Source organism: Dromiciops gliroides, chromosome 3, assembly GCF_019393635.1.
Source record: "Dromiciops gliroides isolate mDroGli1 chromosome 3, mDroGli1.pri, whole genome shotgun sequence".
NCBI lineage: Eukaryota > Metazoa > Chordata > Mammalia > Microbiotheria > Microbiotheriidae > Dromiciops > Dromiciops gliroides.
The window spans coordinates 626403961-626430850 of record NC_057863.1 but is presented as its reverse complement, the minus strand read 5'-3'; the positions used below and the strand labels follow the sequence as shown (position 1 = coordinate 626430850).

The 26890-nt window shown below is 37.8% G+C and overlaps 1 protein-coding gene across 1 annotated transcript in view; it reads right to left on the bottom strand.

The window, feature by feature from the left end:
* LOC122748969 (solute carrier family 2, facilitated glucose transporter member 5-like) overlaps positions 1 to 18265 on the bottom strand; it is a 32457-nt gene extending 14192 nt beyond the window's left edge. Inside the window, exons 1-4 of the mRNA XM_043995078.1 lie at positions 18188 to 18265; positions 16813 to 16973; positions 15486 to 15610; positions 9402 to 9554 (exon numbers count right to left, since the gene is read on the bottom strand). Coding sequence (XP_043851013.1) covers positions 9402 to 9554; positions 15486 to 15610; positions 16813 to 16973; positions 18188 to 18265 — 517 coding nt within the window. The remainder of the gene's footprint in view (positions 1 to 9401; positions 9555 to 15485; positions 15611 to 16812; positions 16974 to 18187) is intronic.
* Positions 18266 to 26890: the final 8625 nt, after the last annotated feature.

Below are 26890 nucleotides of genomic sequence, written 5' to 3'. Positions count from 1 at the left end.
AGAGTTTGATTGTCCTTTGGGCATAGTTCCAAATTGCTCTCCATAATGGTTGTATCACTTCAAACTCTACCAACAATGAATTAATGTGACCCTGGGCAAGTCACTTAACCCCAATTGCCTCACTAAAAAACCCCCCAAAAACCCCAAAACCCCACAATGAATTAATGTCCCAGTTTTCTCATATCTTCTCCAACATTTATCATTTTCCTTTTTTTGTCATATTAACCAATCTGATAGGTATTGGGGTACCTCAGAGTTGTTTTAGTTTGCATTTTTCTAATCAATAGTGATTTAGAGTATTTTTTCATATGACTAGAGATAGCTTTGATTTCTTCATCTGAAAACTGCCTGTTTATATCCTTTGAACATTTATTTTGACCATCAATTAGAAAATGACTTATATTCTTATAAATATGACTCACTTCTCTATATATTTGACAAATGAGGCTTTTATGAGAGACATTTACTGTAAAAATTGTTTCCCTATTTTCTGCTTTCCTTCTGATATTTGTTGCATTAGTTTTATTTGTGCAACCCCTTTTTAATTTAATATAATAAAAATCATCCTTTTTATATCTCATAATGATCTCTATCTCTTGTTTGGTCTTCCCTTTTCCTAGATCTGACAAGTAAACTCTACCTGGTTCATCTAATTTGCTTATGGTTATCACCCTTTATGTCTAAATCATGTACTCATTTTGACCTCATCTTGTTATGTAGTGTAAGATGTTGGTTTATACCTAGTTTCTGCCATATTGTTTTTCAGATTTCCCAACAGTTTTTGTCAAATATTGAGTTCTTATCCCAGAAGCTAGAGTCTTTGGGTTTATCAAACACTAGTTTTGGTCACTTACTACTGTGTCTTGTGTATCTAATCTATTCCACTGATCTACCACTCTATTTCTTAGCTACTAGCAGAAAGTTTTGATGGTTGCCACTTTATAATATAGTGGGTTTTTTTGTGGGGCAATGAGGGTTAAGTGACTTTCCCAGGGTCACACAGCTAGTAAGTGTCAAGTGTTTGAGGTAGGATTTGAACTCAGATCCTCCTGAATCCAGGGCCAATGCTTTATCTACTGCACCATCTAGCTGCCCCCTATAATATAGTTTTTATCTGGTACAGCTAAACCACTGTCCTTTGCATTTTTCTCCATTAATTCTTGACCTTTTGTTCTTCCAGATAAATTTTATCATTTCTTTTTCTAGAGCTATAGGGTTGGTATTTTTTTTGGGGGGGGGGAGTTTGATTGGTATGGCACTGAATATGTAAATTAATTTAGGTAGATGTGTCATTTTTATTATATTGGCTCACCCTCCTCATGAGCAGTTGATTTTTTTCCAATTGTTTAGGCCTGACTTTATTTGTGTGTAAAGTGTTTTGTAATTGTATTCATATAGTTCCTAGGGTTTGTCTTGGCAGATAGACTCCCAAATATTTTATATTGTCTACAGTTATTTCTCTATCTCTTGCTGCTAAGCTTTGTCAGTATTATATAGAATGCTAATGATTTTAATGGGTTTATTTTGTATCCTGCAACTCTGCTAACATTGTTATTTCAACTAGCTTTTTAGTTGATTCTCTAGGATTCTCTAAGTATATTGTCATATCATCTGCAAAAAGTGATCATTTTGTTTCCTCATTGCCTACTCTAATTCTTTCAATTTCTTTTTCTTCTCTTATTGCTAAAGCTAACATTTATAGTATAATATTAAATAATAGTGGTGATAATGGGCATTCTTGTTTCACCCCTGAGCTTATTGGGAAAGCTTCTCCTTCCCATTACAGATTTTTATCCCCATTACAGATAATGCTTCCTGATGATTTTAGATAGATACTAGTTATCTTTTTAAGGAAGACTCCATTTATTCCTACACTCTCTAGTGTTTTTACTAGGAATGGGTGGTGTATTTTGTTAAAAAGCTTTTTCTGTATCTATTGAAACCATCATATGATTTCTGTTGGTTTTATTATTGATACGGTCAATTATGCTGATAGTTTCCCTAATATTGAGCCAGCCCTGCATTCCTGGTATAACTCTTAACTGGTCATCATGTATGATCTTTGTGATGTATTTCTGTAATCTCTGTGCTAGTATTTTATTTTAAAATTTTGCACCCAACACAATGATCCAAGACAACTCTGAAGGACTTATGAAAAATGCAATCCATCTCCAGAGAAAGACCTGATGGTGTCTGAATACAGATCGAAGCATAATTTTTTTTAGTTCCTTTTTTTAAGTTTTTTTGGTCTGTTTTCTTTCACAACCTGACTAATGTGGAAATGTTTTGCATGACTACACATATATAACTTATATTGAATTGCTTGAGTTCTTAAGGGGGGGTGGGGAGGGAAGGAAGAAGAGAATTTGGAACACAAAGTTTTAAAAATTGATGTTAAGATTTGTTTTTACATGTAATTTGGCAAAAAGTAAAATTCTAAATAAATGGGGAAAATTTGCATCAATATTCATTAGGGAAATTGATCTATAGTTTACCTTCTCTGTTTTGGCTCTTCTTGGTTTAGGTATCAGCACCATATTTGTGTCACAAAAGGAATTTGGTAGGACTCCTCTTGGCTTATCTTTCCAAATAGTTTATATAGTATTGGAATTAATTATTCTTTAAATGTTTGGTAGAATTAATTTGTAAATCCATCTGGCACTGAGGATTTTTTCTTAGGGAGTTCATTGATGACTTGCTCAATTTCTTTTTCTAAAATGAGGTTATTTAAGTATCCCATTTCCTCTTCTTTTAATCTGGGCAATTTATATTTTTGCAAATATTCATCCATTCCACTTAGATTGTAAAATTTATTGGCATATAATTGGGCAAAATAGCTCCTAATAATTGATTTAATTTTCTTTTCATTGGTGGTAAATTCACCCTTTTCATTTTTTGACACTGGTAATTTGGTTTTCTTCTTTCTTTTTTAAAAATCAAATTATCCAATGGTTTATCTAGTTTATTGTTCTTGTTTTCATAAAACCAGCTCTTAGTTTTATTTATTAGTTGAATGGGTTTCTTACTTTTGATTTTATTAATCTCTCCTTTGATTTTCAGGATTTCTAATTTGGTATTTAATTTATTAGTTCCTTTTCAAGCTTTTTTATTTGCACGCCCAATCAATCCATTTGCTCATTCTCTATTTTATTGATGTAAGTGTTTAGGGATATAAATTTTCCCCCTAAGTACTGCTTTGGCTTCATCCCATAAATTTTGGTATGTTGTCTCATTATCATCATTCTCTGATGAAATTATTGTTTGTTTCTATGATTTGTTCTTTGACCCACTAATTCTTTAGGGTTAGATAATTTAGTTTCCAATTAATTTTTTTTTAAGTGAGGCAATTGGGGTTAAGTGACTTGCCCAGGGTCACACAGCTAGTAAGTGTTAAGTGTCTGAGGCCAGATTTGAACTCAGGTACTCCTGACTCCAGGGCCGGTGCTCTATCCCCTGTGCCACCTAGCTGCCCCCCAATTAATTTTTAATCTATATTTCCATGGCTCTTTATTAAATATAATTTTATTGCATTATGATCTGAAAAGGATGCATTTAGTATTTCTGCTTTTCTGCATTTGATTGTGATATTTTTATGCCACTAATACATGATCAGTTTTTGGATAGGTGCCATGTACCACTGAGAAAAAGGTATATTCCTTTCTATACCCATTCAATTTTCTCCAGAGGTCTATCATATCTAAATTTACTAAAATTCTATTCACCTTCTTAACTTATTTCTGGTTTATGTTGTGGTTAGATTTATCTAGTTCTGAGGGGGGAAAGTTGAGGTCCTCTACATATATAGTTTTACTCTTTATTTTCTCCTATTTCTCCTTTAGAAATTTGGATGCTGTACTTCAGCTGAAGCATACTATATTCTGCTCCAGCCTTTGTACTTTTACTCTTTGTGTATTTCTCTGCTTCAAATGTATTTCATGTAAACAACATATTGTAGGATTCTTATTTTTAATCCATTCTGCTATCCACTTCCTGAGACTTTGCATGTAGGAATTTCAACATCGTTGTACTATTTTGAGTTGTCCTCTTCTAGTATTTTGTTCTTCCTTGTCACCATAGTAGCTTTCTATGATCAGAGCTGTTTTGTTTAGTTTTCTGCTCATTTCCCAATCTATCTTGTGACCTTTAAAGTTGAGCTTTGCTTCTGGGGTAAAGGAGGAGCTGTCCTAAGCTTCTTGCACTGGGGGCCAGGTACTTAGTCACTGACTTGCTGCACCAGGGGCTGCAGGAATGGTAGCTCACCTGCTGTGCTGTGCTGCTGATCTGCTGAGCCAGGACCTCAGGACATCAGGATCTCAGGGCCTTGGTGGCTGATCTGTGCTGGGACAAGGGACTTCCTGCTGGCTTACCCAGATACTTCCTGGGCTAGGTTACTTTCCTTTTACCCAAGTGAGACAGACCTTTCCTGCAGTCCTTCTAAGTTATCTTGGCCTTGAAAATTGTTTCACCCTGTCCTTTTGTGGGTCCTGTCACTCCAGAATTCTTTCTGAGTCTGGATTTGACGTTGTTTTGAGAGAAATTGAAAAGAGCTCAGGCAACTTCCTCCCTTTTCTCCACCATCATAGCTCCACCTCAGCCTTTAACTTTTACCACTTCAAGCAGGTGATTTTATTACTAAACTCATTTTCACTTTTGAGTTGACAACCCTGCCCTTTTATAGCTATGCATAGTAGAGAAAAAAAATGAGATGAGCACAAGTTTGTGGAATGACTGAAGTCCTACTAGGTGCTTATTCTACCTGATTCTAACCTTGTTCTAACTGGTCTACCATTATAAATAGCTCCCTGTGTATTCATAGCATATTTTAATTTTTTGCCTTTAAAATGCAAGTTTTGTATTACAACTATCCCCCCCACCCCCAAAAGCATAGAACAAGTCCTTTGGGCTCTAAGGCCAAAACGTGCGAAGTCAATGATGCAGCTTAGTAAGAAAATAAAGGTGTTAGATAAACCTAGTGTCAGAATGTCTACAGCTGCTATATGCTGCACATTTTGTGTTAGCAAATGAATGATTCATTATATCTGCAAAAAGGAGGCAATATTTCAAGTTGATGAGTCCCTCATAAGTTCCACTGCCATCTACCTGAAGGACAGAGTGTTGGAGGTAATGTCAAGATGTTGGCATTGTTGCCATCATCCAACAGCAGTGACTGAAGCCCCAGCAACCTCTTCCATGGTTTTCAGAGCATAGCCAAGGTAGAGAGGTTTACAACAGTATAGCATGCAGTCCAATTTCTCATACTGCCATCTGACACAGTATAAGATCCAGGGAAGATTCACAGTAAGTAAAATTCAGATTAAAAAAATGTTTTAGTTTTTTAAAAAATTAATTCAAAGCTACTTAATTTTTTCTAATAATAAACATTTTTATTTATAGTTTTGTGTTCCAAATTTTATCCCTTCTTCCTCCCTCCCCTCCCCCTTCCCTCAGGCAGTAAACAATCAGATGTGGGGTATACATGTATAATTGTGTAAAACATTGACATATTAGTATTTTTGGACAAGAAAACTTGAATAAAAGAAAAAAAATGAAAGTGAAAAATAGCCTTCTTCAGTCTGTGTTCCATCAATATCAGTTCTTTCTTTGAAGGTGGAGAGTATGTTTCATCAATAGGCCTTTGGGATTGTTTCAGATCATGGCATTGCTGAGGATAGTCAAGTCACTCACAGTTCTTCATCAAACAATATTGATGTCTCTGTATACAATGTTCTCTTGGTTCTGCTCACTTCACTATGCATCAGTTCATTCAAGTCTTTCCAGGTCTTTCTGAAGTCATCCTGCTTGTCACTTGTTATAGCACAGTAATATTCAATCACCATCATATACCACAGCTTGTTTAGCCATTCCCCAATTGATGGGAATTCCTTTGATTTCCAATTGTTAGCCACCATGAAAAAAGCTGCTATAAATATTTTTGTACAAATAGAAATAGGTCCTTTTCTCTTAAAAATGTTTTAGTTTTAAGAATTTTATTTGCTGGGGCAGCTAGGTGGCACAGTGGATAGAGCACCAGCCCTGGATTCAGGAGGACCTGAGTTCAAATCTGGCCTCAGACACTTAACACTTAACTAGCTGTGTGACCCTAGGGAAGTCACTTAACCCCAATTGCCTCACCAAAAAAAAAAGAATTTTATTTGCTGTATAGTATTTATCATACTATAGATTTAATGTGTAATGAAATGTGAGTTATTGTCTGAAATTAATTTTTTAAATTGAGATGTTAGCACAAAAGGAATTACTAGCAAGAAAATTGTTTTGCATATTACCAATTTTATTTTGTGTACTGTATAATGTGCATTATTTCATGGTTACTATGTTAGGAAAAGGGCATGTTCTCAGAATTAATGCTTTGTTATAAAGAATTATATATATATATATATTTTGGTGAGGCAATTGGGGTTAAGTGACTTGCCCAGAGTCACACAGCTAGTAAGTGTTAAGTGTCTGAGGCTGGATTCGAACTCAGGTCCTCCTGACTCCAGGGCCGGTGCTCTATCCACTGCACCATCTACCTGCCCCAGAATTATATTTTAAAAAGTGTATTTTCAGCAATCTCTAGTAAAAGATTACAGTTTTTGGTGGTTTCTGGAACCTAACCCCCTATTTCCCATAGGTTCAATGAATATATCAGCATTCATGGTTTTTACTTTTACTCCATTTCCTAGGAATATTACACTCACAAACATTGAAGATTGATTGTACTAAGTGACAGAGCTGAGATCCAAGCCCAAGTCCTTTGATTCCTCTTAGCCCATTATGACCTCCCCCAAAACTGTTTTCAGATTGAAATGCTACATTTTATTCACTCTACAATTTAGCCAAACTTGTCTACTTGCTATACCTTACACATTACATCCCATCTTACAAATCTGCGCCTTTCCATTTTCTTGGAATATACTCTCTCCTCTTCTCCATCTCTTACTAGAATATCTTGTTTCAATATTGTACTAGAAATGTTAGTTATAGAATTAAGAGAAGAAAAAGAAATTAAAGGAATTAGAATAGGCAATGAGGAAACAAAACTACCACTCTTTGAGGATGATGAGATGTTATACTTAGAAAATCCTAGAGAATCAACTAAAAAAACTACTTGAAATTATTAACAACTTTAGCAAAGTTGCAGGATACAAAATAAATCCACATAAATCATCAGCATTTCAATAAATTACCAAAAAAGTCCAGCAGCAACAGACAGAGAAATTTCATCTAAAATACTTGTAGACAATATACAATACTTAGGAGTCTGCCTGCCAAGACAAACCCAGGAACTATATCAATACAACTATAAAACACTTCTCACACAAATAAAGTCAGACTTAAACAATTGGAAAAATATTAATTGCTCAGGGGTAGGCCAAGCCAAAATAATAAAAATGACAATTCTACCTAAATTAATCTATTTATTTAGTGCCATACCAATTAAATTATCAAAAATCATCTAGAAAAATAACAAAATTCACCTGGAAGAACAAAAGCTCAAGGATATAAAGGGAATCAATGAAAAAATGTGAAAGCAGGTGGTCTAGCCATACCAGATTTCAAACTGTATTATAAAGTGATAATTATCAAAATCTGGTACTGGCCAAGAAATAGAGAGGTGAATCAGTGGAATAGAGTAGGTATAAATTACACTATAGTAAATGACTATAGTAATGTAGCATATGATAAACACAAAGATCCAAGTTTTTGGGACAAAAACTCACTATTTGATAAAAACTGCTGGGAAAACTGGAAAACAGCATGGCAGAAACTAGGTATAAACCAACATCTCATACTGTATACTAAAATAAGGTCAAAATGGGTATATGATTTACACATAAGGGGTAAGCATAAGCATAAACATAAGCATAAGCAAATTAAGAAAACATGGAATCATTTATCTGTCAGACAGGGGAAGAATTTAGAACCAAAGAAGATATAGAGAGCATTATGAAATGTAAAATAGATAATTTTTATTGTATAAAATTTAAAAGCTGTTGCACAAACAAAACCAATTTAACAAAAATTATAAGGAAAGCAGAAAACTTGGAAAGAATTTTTGCAACAAGTATCTTGATAAAAGCCTCATTTATAAAATTTATTTATAAATTTATAAATTCATTTATAAAAATGCAAGTCATTCCCCAAATGATAAATGGTCAAGGGATATGAACAGGCAGTTTTCAGACAAAGAAATCAAAGCTATCTATAGTCATATGAAAAAATGCTCTAAATCACTATTGATCAGAAAAATGCAAATTAAAACAACTCTGAGGTATCAGCTCACACCTATCAGACAAAAAAGGGAAAATATTGGATGTTGGAAAACTGGATGCTAATCCACTGTTGATGGAGTTGTGAACTAATCCCACCATTCTGGAGAGCAATTCACAACTATGTCCTAAGGGCATACCCTTTGATCCAGCAATACCACTGCTGGGTTTATATCCCAGAGACATCCAAAAAGAGAGATTGAGATTTTTTTGTACAATTTGTACAAAAATATTTATAGCAGTTCTTTTTGTCATGGCTAAGAATTGGAAATCAAAAGGATGCCCCTTAATTTGGGGAATAGCTAGATAAGCTGTGGTATATGAGTTAATGGAATATTATTGTGCTATAAGAAATGACAAGCAGGATGATTTCAGAAAAACCTGGAAAAGACTTACATGAACTGATGTATATAGTGAAGTGAACAGAACAAGGAGAACATTGTACACTATAACAGCAATATTGTTTGATGAAGAACTGTGAATGACAGCTATTTAAATGTCAATGATCTGAGACAATCCCAAAGGACTAATTATGTATACTATGTGCCTCCAGAGAAAGAACTGATATTGATTGATCACAGACTGAAGTATGCTATTTTTCATTTTATTTTCTTTCTTTTTTCCCTTTTTATTTGAGTTTTCTTATATGGAAATGTTTTACATAAGTGTACATGTATAACCTATATCTGATTGCTTGCTACCCCAGAGAGAGGGGAGGGGATGGATGGAGGGATAGAATTTTGAACTCAAATTTTTAAATATAATTGTTTCTTTTAAAAAGAGTATCTCCTTTCATTCAACACTTTCAACCTCTGTAGGAGACCAGCTCCCTAGCTGCTAGTGTCCTCCCTTCTAAAATTACCTTGAATTTATTTTGTATATATGCTGTATTTATTTTTGTCTTCCTTGATAGAATATAAGCCCCCTTGAGGGAAGGGATTGGCTCACTTTTGACTTTGTATCAGAAGTATTTTACATAGAGTCTGGAATATAGGAAGTACTTAATGAACGCTTTCTGATTGATTGATTGACTTCAAATTCAGCACTGTTTCTGGACCTACACAACCTCTCCTCAATGCCAAGAGAAGAAATAAATTCCTAACCAACAACAGTTGAATACATCAGTCTTACCTTCTTCCGTTGCTAAGATGCTCCGAAAACCAAAGACCTGAGCTATAAAGATCCCAATAGTGATGAACAGTTGATTGACCAAACCAACTGCCCCTCTCAGGTTTCTGGGGGCCAACTCTCCCAAATACATGGGGACCACATTGGCAGATACACCTGATAAGGATAGAATAAAAATCAAATTAGAATACATTAGTTTTGTTGTAGGGAGCAACACCTATCCATGTATATCTCTCCCAACTCAGCATTTATATAAGTCCATCACTTTCTTTTCTCAAAGAGAAGAGAATGTAGGGTTAATGTGTGAATCTTTAATGAAAACCTTTCCTTGGAGGCTTTTAGGTGGCAAAGTGTATAAAGTGCCAGCCCTGGATTCAGGAAGACCTGAGTTCAAATCTGACCTTAGACACTTGACACTTACTTACTAGCTGTGTGACCCTGGGCAAGTCACTTAACCCTCATTGCCCTGCAAAAAGAAAAGAAAAGAAAAGAAAAGAAAAGAAAAGAAAAGAAAAGAAAAGAAAAGAAAAGAAAAGAAAATCTTTCCTTGAAGCTGATTTGACTAGAAAGAAGGATTTAAAGTTCTAGAGAATCAGAAATAGCCAGTTAGGAGGTCCTAGGGGCAGAGGTCATTGCCTTGAGAATGGCATCATTGCTGAAACTCAGATGAATGGATCTTCTGTTCACTTTCTAACCTAAAGGGAACTTAGAGGGGCAGCTAGGTGGCGCAGTGGATAAAGCACCAGCCCTGGAGTCAGGAGGACCTGAGTTCAAATTTGACCTCAGACACTTGATACTTACTAGCTGTATGACCCTAGGCAAGTCACTTAACCCCAACTGCCTCACCAAAAAAAAAAAAAGGAACTTAGATATTTTTATTATTAAAATTAATGAAATTTTATTTTTTTGAACTAAACAAAGTCACCTCCTACCTCTCCCTTCCCCAGCTGAAAAAAGAAATAAAAACAAAGCCCCTATAATAAACATTCTTGGTCAAACAAAACAAATTCTTGCATTGGCCTTGGCAATAAATAAATAAATATAGTAATAATGTCTCAGTCTTTCTCTCTGAAGGTGAGTAGCACCCTTCATCATGAGTCCTCTAGAACTCATCCAAGTCTTCCTAGGTTTCTCTGAAACCATTGTATTCATCAGTAGTATTCCACCACATTGATGTATCCTAACTTGGTCAGCCATTCCCCAGCTGATGAATTGGGGAATTCCTCTATTAATTAATGACTTCCTGTGACTTCCCAGTTTCTAATTCTTTGTTCCATAAAGAGCTGTTATAAATATTCTATGAAACTATAGAAACTTTGGGGCAGCTAGGTGGTGCAGTGGATAAAGCACTGGCCTTGGATTCAGGAGGACCTGAGTTCAAGTTCAACTTCAGAACCTTGATATTTACTAGCTGTGTGACCCTGGGCAAGTCACTTAACCCTCATCGCCCCACAGAAAGAAAGAAAATATAGAAACTTTTTCGTTTGGGGTATAGACAAGATCCTAGAGATTTCAAGGCTTGAGTGCTGGGAAAATCCCTCCCATTCTTGACTTAATCTACATTAAGAGCAGGGCATTTTTTGTTTGTTTATTTTTACTGTTTAAGATCTGTGGATTTGTTGGTATAGGGAATTTGAGTAAAGAAATTCCTTCTTCCAGTTCAAATGGTAACTGTTCTGTAATTTATAGTCTCAGAGAGTTTGCTTGGACACTGAGAGTTTCAAAGACTTGTTCACAGTCACACGACCAATGAGAGTCAATACTTGAACCCAGGTCTTTCTGACTCTGAACCACCCTCTCTATCCACTAGGTCACACGGCTTCTTGGCCAACATAATAAAATTAATAAGAGCTAATATTTGTATAGCATCTACTATGGGCCAGACACTGTGCTTTATAATTATTATCTCATTTGACCTTTCCACAACCCTGGGAGAAAGGTGCTGTTGCTTTGCTCACTATGCAGCAAGATTCTGCTGGAAGGAGAGAACAGTCTAGAGAAATGTTGTTGTGTGAGTGGGGATGAGCTTGGGGGCACACTGCTTTTCCTAGAGAGGGGAGATCTGGGTGGGACTATGCAATGGAGACCACTGGATAAGCAGGCAGCAGAGACTTCTGGGCTTCTAGAAATGGGGGTGAGTCAACAAGAGGGAGATGGAAGACATTCGGGAGATGGGAGGACACCAAAGCCACATCTCAGCTTGATGACATTGCCTCAGGCAGTGTGCTAACATAGTAAGGGTATCAGTTTTGAAGTCAGGAGGGACCTGAGTTTCAATCTTGCCTCTCATCCTCACCGCTTCACTTAACTTTGCTGAAACTTAGGGCTTATTTGTTTGTTAAGTCAGAGATGGGCTGTGAGCCACACAGGTGAAAGGAGTTCCCACACTGGGGTTTCCTCACTCTGCCCCCTCCAGGGTGGGGGGGATCATCATAGGTCCTTTGGGATTAATTTTAGGAGAGAAAGGAGGCTGAGGAAGTACCAGCAGCTGCAGCTTTAGAAAAAGAATGGTCCAACCATTCTGGAGTGCAGTTTGGAACTTTGCCCAAAGGGCTATAGAACTCTGCATACCTTTGATCCAGCAATACCACTGCTGGGTTTGTATCCCAAAGACATCCCCCAAAAGAGAAAAATACCTATTTGTACAAAAATATTTATAGCAGCTCTTTTTGTGGTGGCTAAGAATTGGAAATCAAAGGGATGCCCATCAACTGGAGAATGGCTAAACAAGCTGTGGTATATGATTATAATGTGACCCTGGGCAAGTCACTTAACCCCAAGTGCCTTAAAAAAACATCTGGGGCCATCTCCAGTTGTACTGATATATGTCTTGCCACTGAACCCAGATGACTCTGGAGGAGATAATGAGGTTGGTAACCTTGCACAGCCCTCCCTCACTTAAATGCAAGACAACAATTTGATTGAAACAGTCATAGTGAAGTCACTGGTTGTTTCTTAAGGGACAGAAACACTGTGGTGACTGTTAGAACTACCTAAATGCAAATCTAGTCCACATGGTCTTTCTCTTCATAATGAATGTACAAGTCCTGAGGCTTGAAGATTTATTTGACCAACTGTGTGTGTGTGTGTGTGTGTGTACAGAGAGAGAGAAGAGGAGAGAGTAAGAGAAGAAAAACAACAGAAATAGAGAGAGGAGAGACTGAGAGAAGAGAAAGAAGAGGAGAGACTTTTGATAGAGGGGAGTAGGAAGGAGGGAGGAAGAAGAAGAAGAAGAAGAAGATGATGATGATGATGATGATGAAGAAGAAGAGGAGGAGGAGGAGGAGGAAGAGAAGAAAGGGATGGAGGGAGAGGGGAGAGGGAGAGATGAGGGTAAGAGAGAAAGGCGACAGGGAAAAGGAAGTAGAACTGCATAGATGGACAACCCAGTCCATACACCCTCCAGTGAATGAGCATTTTGAACTGTGATTGCTTTCATGCATTAGTACCCTATATCTGTCCTGTTATAAATACACTGTGAAAAATAAAATAAATACACTGTGAAACAACTGTGGCTAGTTAAGGGAAGCAGATTGGGTCTCCAAATATCCCCTTATAAAATTTAAAGGAATGTACTTCATGATTAGAACCAAGTCAGGATGTAATAAAAACAAAAGGAATGGACAGAGGTAATAACTTCTATTATGGAAGCTAAAGATAACCTGAAATATAGGAGATTAAAAATGTCAGTCAGGAGCAGCTAGATGGCACAATGGATAAAGCACTGGCCCTGGATTCAGGAGTACCTGAGTTCAAATCCGGCCTCAGCCACTTGACACTTAACTAGCTGTGTGACCCTGGGCAAGTCACTTAACCCTCATTGCCCCGCAAAAAAAAGTCACAGTCAGGCTGTGTCATCCCCCATCTCTCGTCTCTCTCTCTCTCTGTCTCTGTCTGTCACACACACACACACACACACACACGCACATACGCAAAACTGTGAAGTTTGTGTCTAATGTCCCCTCAACACACACTCCCACAACTCCCTTTTCCAGGTCTCTTTCCCCTCCAAAGTACTTTCCTCATCCCCCAGACTCCACACCGCCCTCAGCAACATGTTGGCAGCAATGAGCCCTAGCTAAGGTATTGGCGGTGTGGTCTAGTGAGTGAAAGGAGATTTTCTATAGCCCCACTAGAGGTTGCCCACCTCTGATGAAGTCAGGTTTTCCATCCCCAGCAATAGCATAAGTAGCCACGAGATGGCACCAAAATGCTTCTCAATGTGAACGGTATTGGCTGCACCATCCTGAGAGGTGGTGTCAAAGTGTGGCTTTCATCACAGGTAGGAGAATCAAACAGTCCTATCCTTGGATTTTAATTTTTGTTTTTGCTTTTTGTTTTTGTTTTTGCAGGGCAATGAGGGTGAAGTGACTTGCCCAGGGTCACACAGCTAGGAAGTGTCAAGTGTCTCAGGCTGGATTTGAAACTCAGGTTCCTGAATCCTGGGCCAGTGCTTTATCCACTGTACCACCTAGCTGTCCACTTTGGATCTTAATTGAAATCAAACTGGAAGGATTGGACAGATCTCCATGTATGTAATCAGAGGACCTGAATTCAAGTCTCACACCTAGTTTGACTTTGGGTAAGTTCCTTTACCTATATGGGCCTCAGTTTCTTCATGTGTAAAATGGAGGGGGGAGGGGATGAATTAAATCAGTAGTGTCAAACTCAAGTAAAAATCATCCCTTCGGGCTGCATATGGGCATAGAAAACCACAAATTAATATTATCTGTGCTAATTTATCTATTAAATTAATTTAATAAGCTAATTTATCTATTAATTTATCATTATCTATATTCTATTTTAAAATTTTATTTTGGTAAACACTTCCCAATTACCTTTTGTTTAGAGTTTTGTTTTGTTTTGTTTTTGTGTGGCAATTGGGATTAAGTGACTTGCTCAAGGTCACACAGCTAGTAAGTGTCAAGTGTCTGAGGCTGGATTTGAACTCAGATCCTCCTGAATCCAGGGCTGGTGCTCTATCCACTGTGCCACCCAGCTGCCCTGCAATTATCTTTAATCTTGTGCTGGTACAGTCAGAAGCTTTGCAGGTCTGAGTTTGACATTTCTAAATGACCTCTAAGGTCCCTTTCAGCTCTGACATCCTATGTTCTAAGGCCCCTTCTAGCTCAAGTGTTCTATGTTCTAAATGACAATCGAAGTTTTAGGGGCAGCTAGGTGGCTGTGTGACTCTGGGCAGGTCACTTAACACTTATTGCCCCGTCCCCCCCAATTTTTTTTTAAAAGAAGTTTTAAGGCTCCTTCTAGATGAGGAAGGAGGATTGAATTTGTTCTGCTTGGCCAGTGAGTCTCTCAGGCAACAAGCATTTATTAAGCACCTACAGTATACATGCTGAACTTGATCCCAGAGAGCAGAAGTAGGGGTGCTGGCTGTCACTTGCAGAGATGTTCATTGAAGCTTCACACAAGGAACAATTCCCCAAGAATTAGAGCTGCCTCAGAGGGGAAAGTGCTGCCCCAGGAGGGGTTGGACTCCCTTCAATTGGAGGCCTTTAAGCACAGGTTGGATGACCACTTGCAAGAGATGCTATAAAGGAGATTCTTGGCCAGGTAACCAAGGGACAAGAAGATCTGTGGGGTCCTTTCCAGCTCTGGAGCTAGGATCTAGTCCGAGGTCCTTATGCCCCCATTCACAGAGTTGGGATTCAACCCAGTTCCTCTGATTCCAGACCTAGAGCTTTCATTCCACTGGGGTATAGAAACTGGAGGAATAGCAGGGGGAACAAATCATCTCCATCTTAAAATACAGCTTCGCATTCTCTCCAGAACGATGCCCAGGGCTCCTTGTGACATAGTGGGTGGGGTGCTGAACCTAAAGCCAGGAAGACTTGAGTTCCAATTCTGCCTTTGACCCTTACCACCTGTGTGACCGAGGGCAAGTCATTGCTTAACTTCTTGGGGTCTCAGTTTCTTCATCTGTGAAATGGAAGCAATACCTGTAGTTCATTGAGGTTCAAATGAGCTAATATGTGGAAAACATCAGATAACCTTTAAAAACACTTAGTGTCTGTTACTATTGCCTTCCCAGTAAGTCTGGCCATAACAATACCCCATCCTCATGTTTACCTGCGCATATTCCCACCACAATTCGGGCAAAGATGATTATCTCAAAGGACTTAGCCTTTTTGCTGCATCCCATCAAAGTTGCAGGGATAATGGAAAATATATTGTTGATCAGCAAGGTCCCCTTTCTACAAAGAAAAAAATGGAATTAAATCCCTTCTTTTAAGAGAGACACACAGTAATTATTGTGGTCTCTGGAGACCACAGCAGCTAGAGAACATTCAACTTGAACCTAAAGCCAGGAAGACCTGAGTTCAAATCCCACCTTAAGCACTTACAAGTTATGTGACCAAGGAGTCATTGAACATCCTGAGCTTCAGTTACCTTTGAATGAGGGGAATGAACTCTATGGCTTCTAAGGGCTCACCTGCCTCTGGATCTATGACTTCACTAGAAGCCTTCCAGGAAAAAGCTGGATGGGGATAGGGCTGGATTTGGAGTCAAGATGAACTGAGTTCCAATCCAGCTCTTAGATGTTGTGATTCTGTTCTCTGAGTTCCCTACTAGCTCCAAAGACTGTGAATGTTTATTTATTTATTATTTTTTAATTTTTTTGCAGGGCAATGGAGCTTAAGTAACTTGCCTAGGGTCACACAGCTAGTAAGTGTCAAGTGTCTGAGGCTGGATTTGAACTGAGGTACTCCTGAATCCAGGGCTGGTGCTTTATCCACTGCGCCACCTAGCTGCCCCCAAATATTTATTTTTAATGCTAATATTTGCTGACATTTTATATACATATATAATATATACACATATATACATATATGCTATTATAAAGGTATACAAAGCATCTTGCACATCTGACCCCAACGCTATGTGGTAGATGTTATGACTTCCCAGGCACAATGGTGTATAGCACACTGAGCCTGGAATCTGAAAGATATGAGTTCAAATCTGGCCTCAGGTACTTACTAGGTATGTGATCTTGAGCAAGTCACTTAACCACTCTTTACCTCAGTTTCCTCATTTGTAAAAATGGGGATAGTTAATAGCACCTGAATCCCAGGGTTGTTAAGATCAAATGAGATCATACCTGTAAGGTGCTTAGCGCGTGCCTAGTACACAGTAGGCACTATATAAATGCTAGCTATTATTATTATTATTCCCTTTTGATGGGGGAGAAAACAGAAACTGAGTGATTTGGCTATGGTCATGGAAGTGGTGTCAGAAGTGAGGTTTGAATTGAGCAGTTCCTGACCTCAGATCCAGCAATCTATCCACTATGCCACTCTGTTCAAGGTCACAGGCTGAAGTTTTCATCCTAAATCTTCAAAGTTCTGCCAAGGTCTGTTGATGGATTCCTGAGGGTTGGAGAGCTTTTCTCACTTACCTACCAAACTCATGTACCATTGGGCCAACAATGAGTGACCCAATTAAGCCTCCCAGAGGAAACATAGACACGGTGAGACCCCACAGCAGGGTCACGATTGGACCACTCATATATGTCAAGGTTCTATTATGGTAGGTTTCATTGTAAAAGTGTTTCATGATCTAGAAATATATAAAAAAGGAAAGAAAAAGAAAGAATTTGGCTTTACCCAGAGAAGAGGAAATTGACAGCAGGAAGGGGCATGTGAATAGTTTTCAAGAATCTGAAGAGCGTGGAAGGGGTACTGGGATTGTTCTGCTGGGGCTTAAGAGGAAAGAACTAAAAGTAATGGGTGGGAACTGTGGAGAGAGGCCAGTTTCAGCTTGATGGCAGGAAAACCTTGCTAATACAATAGGAGGAGCTGTCCAAATGTGGAATGGCTGACTAGGGACAGGGCTCTCCCTCACTAGGGATCTTCATGCAGAGGCTGGATGACCACTTGTTGAGGATGGGGCAGGGGAGATTGTCACTGTAGTATGAGTTACACTAAATGACCCCTGTGATCACTTGCAACTCTGGGGTTCTGGGTTGGGCCAACAAGAAAAGTAATTGGAGCTATTAAGCACCTAGCTCATCCCATCCCTCTCCAGTTCTCAGACACAAACACCAGCAAGACTGAATAGAGGGAAAGGATGTTAGGACAAAGTCTCCTTCAAAGGATAGCTGATGTTATAACCTGACCTTGCCAGTGTGGCTGAAGAAAAGGTCAGGAAGCTGTCACCAGGGCCATCAGTCAGTACATCTGTCTTTATTGAGCCCCTACTATATGTAGAACCCTAGACCAGTCAGGATGCCTCAGGAAAGGCTGCTCCACTCTCATCTGCCAGGTTGTCCACATTTTCTGTTATTAGATCACAGGCTGACAAAAGCTCAGGGCTGGAAGGAACCTAGTCCAACCCAGATCTCAATGGGGATCCTCTCTGCAGCAAACCCAACAAGTGGTCCTCTGGCTTTCCTCTGAAGGACCTCCAATGGAGGGTAATCCATTAACTCCAGAGGTGGCCCATCTTACTTTGGGATGGCTCCAATTGTTAGGAAGGTTTTCTTATCATGGGGACCAAATCTGCCTTTCTACACCTTCCACCCACTGCACCTTGTTTTGGCTTCTGTGGTTAAGCTGAGCAAGTCAAATCTCTTTTCTACATGGTGGTCCTTCAAACACATAAAGAGAGATTCTTGAAGATGTCATGTATATTACAGGTTCTTTGAGGGCAGGGAACCCTCCCCTTTTATATTTTGTGCCCCCCCCCTTAGTGGCAACCTTGTACATAGGAGATCCTTAGGAAATATTGTTGAATTAATGACTCAATTCATTTCCCTTGCCAGAACAACGTACCTCTGAGGGGGAGTTGACAACAGCGACATTGTACCCATACTGGAAAGATGATCCAAATGCGGCTACCAGTGATGCCATTGCCAGTACCAGTGTTAACCTCTGTGAGGGAAATGGCATCTTAGATTCAGGGAGCAGGGACTGGGAAGTAAGAAAAGTCATCGATGCATCTGGGAACTTTGTTACCTTGCTGCCAGTGAACCTAGTCTTGGAGAAAGGCTTAAAGGAATCCCAAGAACAAGAGACTATGACAAGAATCCTATTAGTTCCTTTTCATTCCCCACCTTTAACCGAGCAAATCAATCAATCAATAAGTTATGATCCTTCCAGTTTGAACTTGTGAAAGTCACTTAATTTCCCTGTTCCTCAGTTTCCTCATCTGCAAAATGGATGTCTAAGGTACCTCCAGCTCTTGTTCTAGGATTCTAAGGGATGCTTTGGGGTTCAAAACTCCCTTGCCTTACAACTACCTATTCAGGAGGCATGGCAACTATTAAGCGCATTTCCCTTCTACCAATATGGAAACTGAGTCTCAAAGAGAAGCAACACTGAGGGTGAATACAGCTAGCAGGCAGAGGGGTCCAAGTCCAAGGTCGTCTCAAGTCCAAGTTCTTGGTTCTTGATTCTTGGTTCTTTCTTCTATGTTGCCCCTCTAGAGAGAAAGCATAAACGATCATACTGGGGGAGCATGTGTTGTATATTTCATATAAGAAAGACATAACTTGAGGATTTCTAAAGTAAACACCATATGGGGTATGGTTGTCACTCAGCTGATGGAGAAAGTGGATCCTCATCTATAGCCGTCTTCAACACCAGACAGAAGCATTCATTAGTCCAAAATAAGACCCTGAGCCAAATTAATAAAAACAAGAACCATTCCACAATTGATGAATGGTCAAAGAATATGAACAGGCCATTTAAAATGAAAGCTATCAAAATTAAAATAAAAATACCCTGACTTACTGAAGTGGTTTTTTTTTGTTTTTTTTTCCCCAGGGCAATGAGGGTTAAGTGACTTGCCCAAGGTCATACAGCTAGTAAGTGTCAAGTGTCTGAGGCTGGATTTGAACTCAGGTCCTCTGGAATCCAAGGCCAGTGCTTTATCCACTGCGCCACCTAGCTGCCCCAATACCCTGAATTACTAATATTGTTATTAGAAAAGTGCAAATTAAAACTTCTGAAGTATCACTTCACACCTGTCAGATTGGCTAACATGACAGAAAAGGAAAATGACAAATGTTGGAGAGAATATGGGAAAATAACAACACGGAGGACATTAAGCAACACTGAGATTAAGTTTCTTCCTGGGGGGCAGCTAGGCAGCGCAGTGGATAGAGCACCTGTCCTGGATTCAGGAGGACCTGAGTTCAAATCTGGCCTCAGACACTTAACACTTACTAGCTGTGTAACCCTGGGCAAGTCACTTAACCCTCATTGCCCCCCTCCCCCCAAATTAAAAAAGATTGATCCTGTATCATTTATTTATTGATCCTATTTATAAGTCATTGATTTTGTGCTGTAACTGCTTAAGTCATGACTCTTTGTTTTCTGAATTTAGTTCAGAATTCAGCTGGTCTGTAACGGGTTCATTTTAGAAATACAACTCTCCTGCTCATCACTGATCTATTCTTGCCCTTGGCTTTGGGAGCGTGTGAATGCAAGGAGATGGCCTGATAATCTTTATACCACCAAGCTATCTGTCAGGGAAGTTTGGTTTTCTGTACAAATGCTTAGCCTGTTATCTCACACCTGGTCTAAAGCCCCCAATACTAAACTTGTTCCCTGTGCCTCAGCTTTGTAACCATTCATGTTACCCTCAATTCCATGATGTCATTTATCCTGTTCTGTTCTTTGTTCTGTACTACCCCAAATCTATATAAGGTGAACTGTCTTTGGGGTCTTTGACATAAATGGAAGCAATTCATTGACCCATTTATTGACAGGCAGCATGTCCCTGCTAATAAATGTTATCTTGCATGGAGATTTGCCTGAGTTTAACCTTTTGTTAAATTTCATTTGTGACAGTTTATGGTGGCAGCAGTGGGATGGGGACTGAGCTTTCCTACTCAGACTTTAATCAGAAATCCATCCCCCCTCCTTTGGGCCTGAGTTGGAATATTTTCCACAAAGGGGAGAGAGTGTTGTATTGGGGAATTTGTGGTGGTGGATCGGCTCTCTCCCTATTCACAAGTTTTAGATCTTCTCCAGGTGAAAAGGGTGAGTGTTGTATGACTTCTGTCTGTTTTGAATGTTTCTATTTGTGTTAATAGCTGCAGCTTTTGAATTTGGAAATAATTGGCTATAGAGGGAATCATAAAATCCCAGGCCATCTTTTGTGGGTAGCCTTAATGAAGATGTGTTTGCATTAATAAAGACCTCTTGAAATAGGCTAGAGAGATGAAAGGTTACCATCAGAGCTTACACCAGACCATGACTATTTTCTGACACTGAGATATTGGGAAACTGCTTGTTTCCACCCATAAAAAGTAGATGTTGGGGCAGCTAGGTAGCGCAGTGGATAAAGCACCGGCCCTGGATTCAGGAGTACCTGAGTTCAAATCCGGCCTCAGACACTTGACACTTACTAGCTGTGCGACCCTGGGCAAGTCACTTAACCCCCATTGCCCCACAAAAAACAAACAAACAAACAAAAAGAGTAGATGTTGAATTCCAATGGCATTCTTCAAGGATTCAGGAACTAAAATTCCTGGTTGGGGACCATTCCTGTTTTCAGTGTATGTCTTGTAAGGGGGGAAAAGGTTTATCTCCTGAGTTGGGGACCACAGAAGGGAAAGTCAAATTAATTCTAAATTTCTGTGTTTGAGATAGCACAGTCTCCAATGAACAAACTAAGTAAGGTAATATATAAGAGAGTAACATTTATTTAAATTTTACCAAAGATTTCTTTGAACAAAGGAGGTGATTTATCAGACAAAAAGTAGTATTTTAGCAGAAGCCTCATATTATCATCAGTAAAACATTATGACCACTAACGCATGTACCTTTGAATGTTTTCTGTGTGTTTGGCTGTATATTTGCTATGAGACTGTGTTTGAGGGGTTTTTAAAAATACATAAAAGGAGTTAAAAGTATATGTACTTTTTGAAAGAGCTTTTTCTTGAGAATCTCCTGAATTCTAGCAAAAGTCTGGGAGACATACAAGAGAAATACAGATAAAGAGAAGCCTTTGATTTATGGTGTTTCAATCTAATTTGAAACTAAATTTATGACTGAAATGCAAGTTCTTGATCGTGAATCCCTACATTGTGATTTAAATGTGGTTATGAATGCTGAAATATTCTAGCAAGTGTTGGGTTAATATTCTCTAGAATTTAAGAGAAATATGAGCACTCTTTCCTTCCCCCTCCCCACCCCAGAATAACACATTTATTGTTTTATAGCCAGAAAAGGAAGGTCATTTTTCTGATTAGAGGGAAGGCTGTAAGGAATAACTGTGAAGTTTAAAAAAAGGGGGGAGGTGAAGCTCACAATTTAAATGTTAATTCTTGCCTGGTTCATGGAAAAGAGAAATGTTTATGTATATCAGATAAATAGTTTTGTTAGAAAAATCTATTGGAATACTTGGGAATTTTGCAAATTAAGGTGAAGTAGAAATCAATTTAGAAATAATTTTTTGAATTGGTGTGTTCTGAAATTAGAAAATTTTCTGAGTTATATGACACTCCTACCCATTTGTATAATAGATTATGTATTTGTATCTTAAGATATATCTTACTTCTTGCCCATAAAAGAGAAATTTAAGAAAGCAACTCAGGTGTGAGTATAATTTTATCTGGATAAATTCTTTGTGCTACTTCTGTGAATAATATACCAGAACTCAATCACTTGAATAGACCAGTTTTTTGCAAGCTGTTAAAGATTTTTTTTTTTTTGCAGGGCAATGGGGGTTAAGTGACTTGCCCAGGGTCACACAGCTAGTAAGTGTCAAGTGTCTGAGGTCGGATTTGAACTCAGGTACTCCTGAATCCAGGGCCGGTGCTTTAACCACTGCACCATCTAGCTGCCCCCACTGTTAAAGATTTTTATAGTTGCTAAAGACAATGTAAAAGATTGTAGAATTCTATCTCTTAGAGAATAACAGAATTAGCAATAATTCAACAGTTTAGCTATTGTAAGTGAAGTATCGGCAAAGTCACAACTATAGTGAGTATGATTTAGCAAGTCATTGGTTTTGTTTAACAACAATGTATGCTAAAACTATACAGGAGAAAGTCAGTGAAGTAAAGATTAGAGAATAATTGTCTGAAATACTATTGGAATAAGGAGAATTTAGGGAGTGAACAAAATAAAAGAAATTTTAAAGGAAGAATTTGAAGGTATTAAGGTGTGGATTTTCAGACCACAGGAGAGATGTATTAACAAGGAGAAGGTGGTTTGACTGTGTCAATAGAAAAGTTTGAGGGTAGTTTTGGCTTTGTTGAAGTGAGAAGGTTGTGTGAAAATCACATGTTTATTTTTCTGGAAACTATAGTAATAAAAAATTATAGGTTGATTCAAAGGTTAATGGAGAAAAATAACAGAGCTAGAAGTAAACTGATAAGCAATGTGTTCTGAGATTGTAGAACACAGATTTGAACTAAATTAAAATGTACTCTTAAGTGGGATGATTAGGGTGGATTAAACTTAATATCAGACTGCCACAAGAAGTGGAAATTGAGGGGATGTTCATCAATTGGGGAATGGCTGAACAAGTTGTGGTATATGAATGTAATGGAATATTATTGTGCTGTAAGAAATGATGAGCAGGCAGATTTCAGAAAAAACCTGGACTTACTTGAACTGATGCTAAGTGAAATGCACAGAACCAAGAGAACACTATACACAGTAATAGCAACATTGTATGATTATCAACTGTAATAGACTTAGCTCTTCTCAGCAATACAATGATAATTCCAAAAGACTCATGATGGAAAATGCTCTTCATATTCAGAAAAAGAACTATGGAGTCTGAATGCAGATCAAAGCATACTATTTTCACTTTTTATTATTGTCTCTTTTTTCTTGTGTTTTTCCCCTTTGTTCTGATTCTTCTCTCACAAAATTACTAATGTGGAAATATGTTTAACATGATTGTAGTGTATAACCTATTTCAGATTGCTTATTGGCTTCAGGGAGGAGGGAAGAGGGAGAAAAATATGGAACTTAAAATCTTACAGAAATGAATGTTGAAAACTACATGTAATTCAGGAAAAATTAAATTAAATTAAATACCAGCTTACACTTTAAAATCTTTGGCAGTAGGGGGCAGCTAGGTGGTACAGTAGATAGAGCACCAGCCCTGGAGTCAGGAGTACCTGAGTTCAAATCCAACCTCAGACACTTAACACTTACTAGCTGTGTGACCCTGGGCAAGTCACTTAACCCCAATTGCCTCACTAAAAAAAAAATCTTTGGCAGTGGATTAGTTGCGAATAATGGGTCTCCTAATAAGAAATGTTTGCAATAAATGGTCTTTCTAAGTAATTGAAATCATCAATTCAGATTCTGTGTGATACCATTTCCAAAATAGATCCAGGTGTAATTAAATTTATTCTTCTCTCATTTTAAGTGAAATTTGTCTCTCCTAATAGGATACTTATAATAAATCAGAATTTGTTTTACTATTTGGCATTACAATGAAATTAAAAACTGCATGGATAAGTGATTTCTCATTATCCACATTACCCACAATTTGATAATTAATTGTATTAAAAATATTGGTAAAGTGGTAAATTCTTTTAGGTTATTGATTAAACTATTTAAATAATTTCAAACTGTTTCTTTGGAAATGCAACAGTTTTTATTGTGGTATTATAGCAGAAATCTTGAAAAAATCTTGAGTTCTTATAAGCCATGCAAAAGTATAAGGTATTTTAACAATTGTGGTTTATAATATTTAGCCTTGCATATTTTCAATTGACCTAATGATAGCAGTTGTAAATTTAAATTGATAAAACCTTATATGAATTGCCTAGTAATTTTACTGTGAGATCATTTGTCTTTTGTGATTTCACCAGCCTATTTATGTTACTTTTTGCTAATTGGGTCTTGCCTATCTAAACTATAGGGATTGTGATTTTAAAAGCTGCTTATCATGGGATAAATTTTTTTTTTATAAAGGCAATTTGGAAACACAATTGACTAAATTACTATCATCTAGTTAGTGTGTGGGTTTTGTTTCATGTTTTATATTCATGGTATTGTGTATATTATCATGTTTCTAAATGTTCTTGTATTACAAATTCTTGCAAACCATCACATAAGAAATAATGTTAAAAGAATTATTTCATTTCATTGATTATTTTAATTCTTTTTGATTTTGGATACTATAAAATTATTAATTAGGCTTTAAAGACTATTGAGAATGTTAAAACTGTGATGAAATAATGGGATTTCGTAGACACTCAAAGACCCACCTGGAGATTAATCTAGACTGATTGAATCAAGTGAGAGTGATTGACTGCTGATTAGCTTACTTCAAGTTAACTGGATTGTAATCACACCTGGCTATCCTTTAAGAAGGTATTGTTCTCAGAAGCTAGACTGTGAACTCAACTTGAGAACACTTTCAAAACCAATGAATTTGGATGCCGCCAACCAATCAGCTTGAAGCAGTATGTAAGGACCGCCTCTGTTCCAGACCTATAAAAAACTTCCACAATCAGCTTGCTAGAGAGTTCCTGATTAAAGCAGGCTCCTGGAGAACTTGAGGAAGAACCCAACCAAGCTAGAACTCTAGGCTAGATAGACCTTTTCTTAACTTTCTGAACTCCATGTTAATACCTGTATGCTTTAATAAGTGTTTAATGCCTAAAGACTGGTGCTGAAGCTTCTAATTTAAGGTGACCACAATTTAGATTTTAAATATCACAAAACCTATGAAACATTTAATTGGGTAGCCTTTTAAAAGGAAAAAAGTAAGCAATGCTTTTTAGAAAAAAAGACCTAGTATAAATCTTTTTTGCAAATCTGCCAGCTTCAGCAAGGTTGTGAATCAATGATTTGGTTTATTTAGGAAACAGAATCCCTTGTCCCTTCCACAAACTCCTTGAATAAGGGGAGAAAAATTTTAATTTGTTTATGGTACAGAATTATTTGCACTGATTTGTGCTTATGAAAATTAAGTTATACTTGTAATAGTCTGTACTGATGTATCTGTCTGCAAATTGCTATTGGCTTTTTCTGAGAGATTCTTTTGGAATAAACTATCATATTCACTATCTACGTGGATTTACATAATATGATTGCTTTGTTAAGTTCTAATAACTGCCTTTTAAATCAGGAAATATTGGAAGAAAAAAATGTGTAAAATAGATAGATTTTTTAAAAAAAAAGCTCAATGTCTTTTATTTGCTAACTAATGTATTGCAGCCATTTGAGAATGTCGATAAGAGTTGTGTCCAGCCCTACAATGATTAGTGAAACTTTGCTGTTTGAGGTGAAACCTTTTGGGACCTTGAATTTTTTTTTTGAGCTTCATTTTCAGGTTTGTTGTGTCCTTGAGCTCATGAAAAATGCCAGAATCTCAATGAGATTGACGCCTGTGATCTTTAGCCAGTGAATATCTGTCCCTGGGCAAAAAAACTTGGGAGGGCAACCTGGGAAAGGCTAAAGTAGAACTCTCTTGACTCAGTTTCTTGTACAAGAAATTTTCCCACCTGACAATTCTGAGCCTGGCTGTGGTATCCTGACACATACTTGGCAGCTTATGCTATTCTTACCTGAAATGAAATGCACCTGAGCATTCTTAATCCTGTTATCCTAGTGCTAAATTATTCTGTGCCCTTGGGGCCCAAGCCTGGATGATCAGTATTGATGCTGTTATAATCATGTCCCCACTCTTTCCTCTTATAGCAAATTTCTCTCACTGGGGCAGGTTGAGTTGTGATTTTCATGTTGGAATCTCCGAATTTCCATGTCCAAGCATTGTGCCTGATGTGAACATAGCAACTGTATGATAAATGCCTGTTGAATGAATGAAATGATCTCACCACATCTAAGGAGAATCAACAAGCATTTATTAAAGCTTCTACCATGTGCCAGAACTCTGTGCTAGATGTTGGTGATACACAAACAAAAAGGAAACCAGTCCCTGCCTTCAAAGAGTTTATATTCAATGACAAGAGAATGTGTCTACATTAAGTATATGCAGGCATTTAGTATCTGTGTGACCCTGAACCAAGCTTTTAACCTCTGACTGCCTCAGTTTCCTCATCTGTAAAGTGAGGATAAGAGCACCTTCCTCCCAGGATGGTTGTGAGGATCAAATGCAATATTTGTAAAGCACTTTCGAAGCTTTAAAGGGCTACATATAAATATTAGCTATTATTACAGAATATGGACAAAATAAGAGAGTTTAGGGAGGGAGGAAGAAAAGACTTCATATAGATTAGGGAGGGAGAGGCAATTGTGATAAGAAAAGTCTCCCATGTCTGTGTGGATGGATGGTGTGTGTGTATGTATGTATGTGTATATATATATATATATATATATATATATATATATATGCAGAAGGTGGTGTGTATATATGTATGGTGTGGTATGTGTGATGTGTATATATATATATGTATCCATGTGGTGTGTGTGCGTGCACATGTGCTCCCACATTCACACAAGCAGTCAGGAGTTATTAACTGAAACAAGTTATTTTAATGCCTAGTTCCTGCTGTAACTCATCTAACTTTTCCTTTAAGAATGTGGATGCTG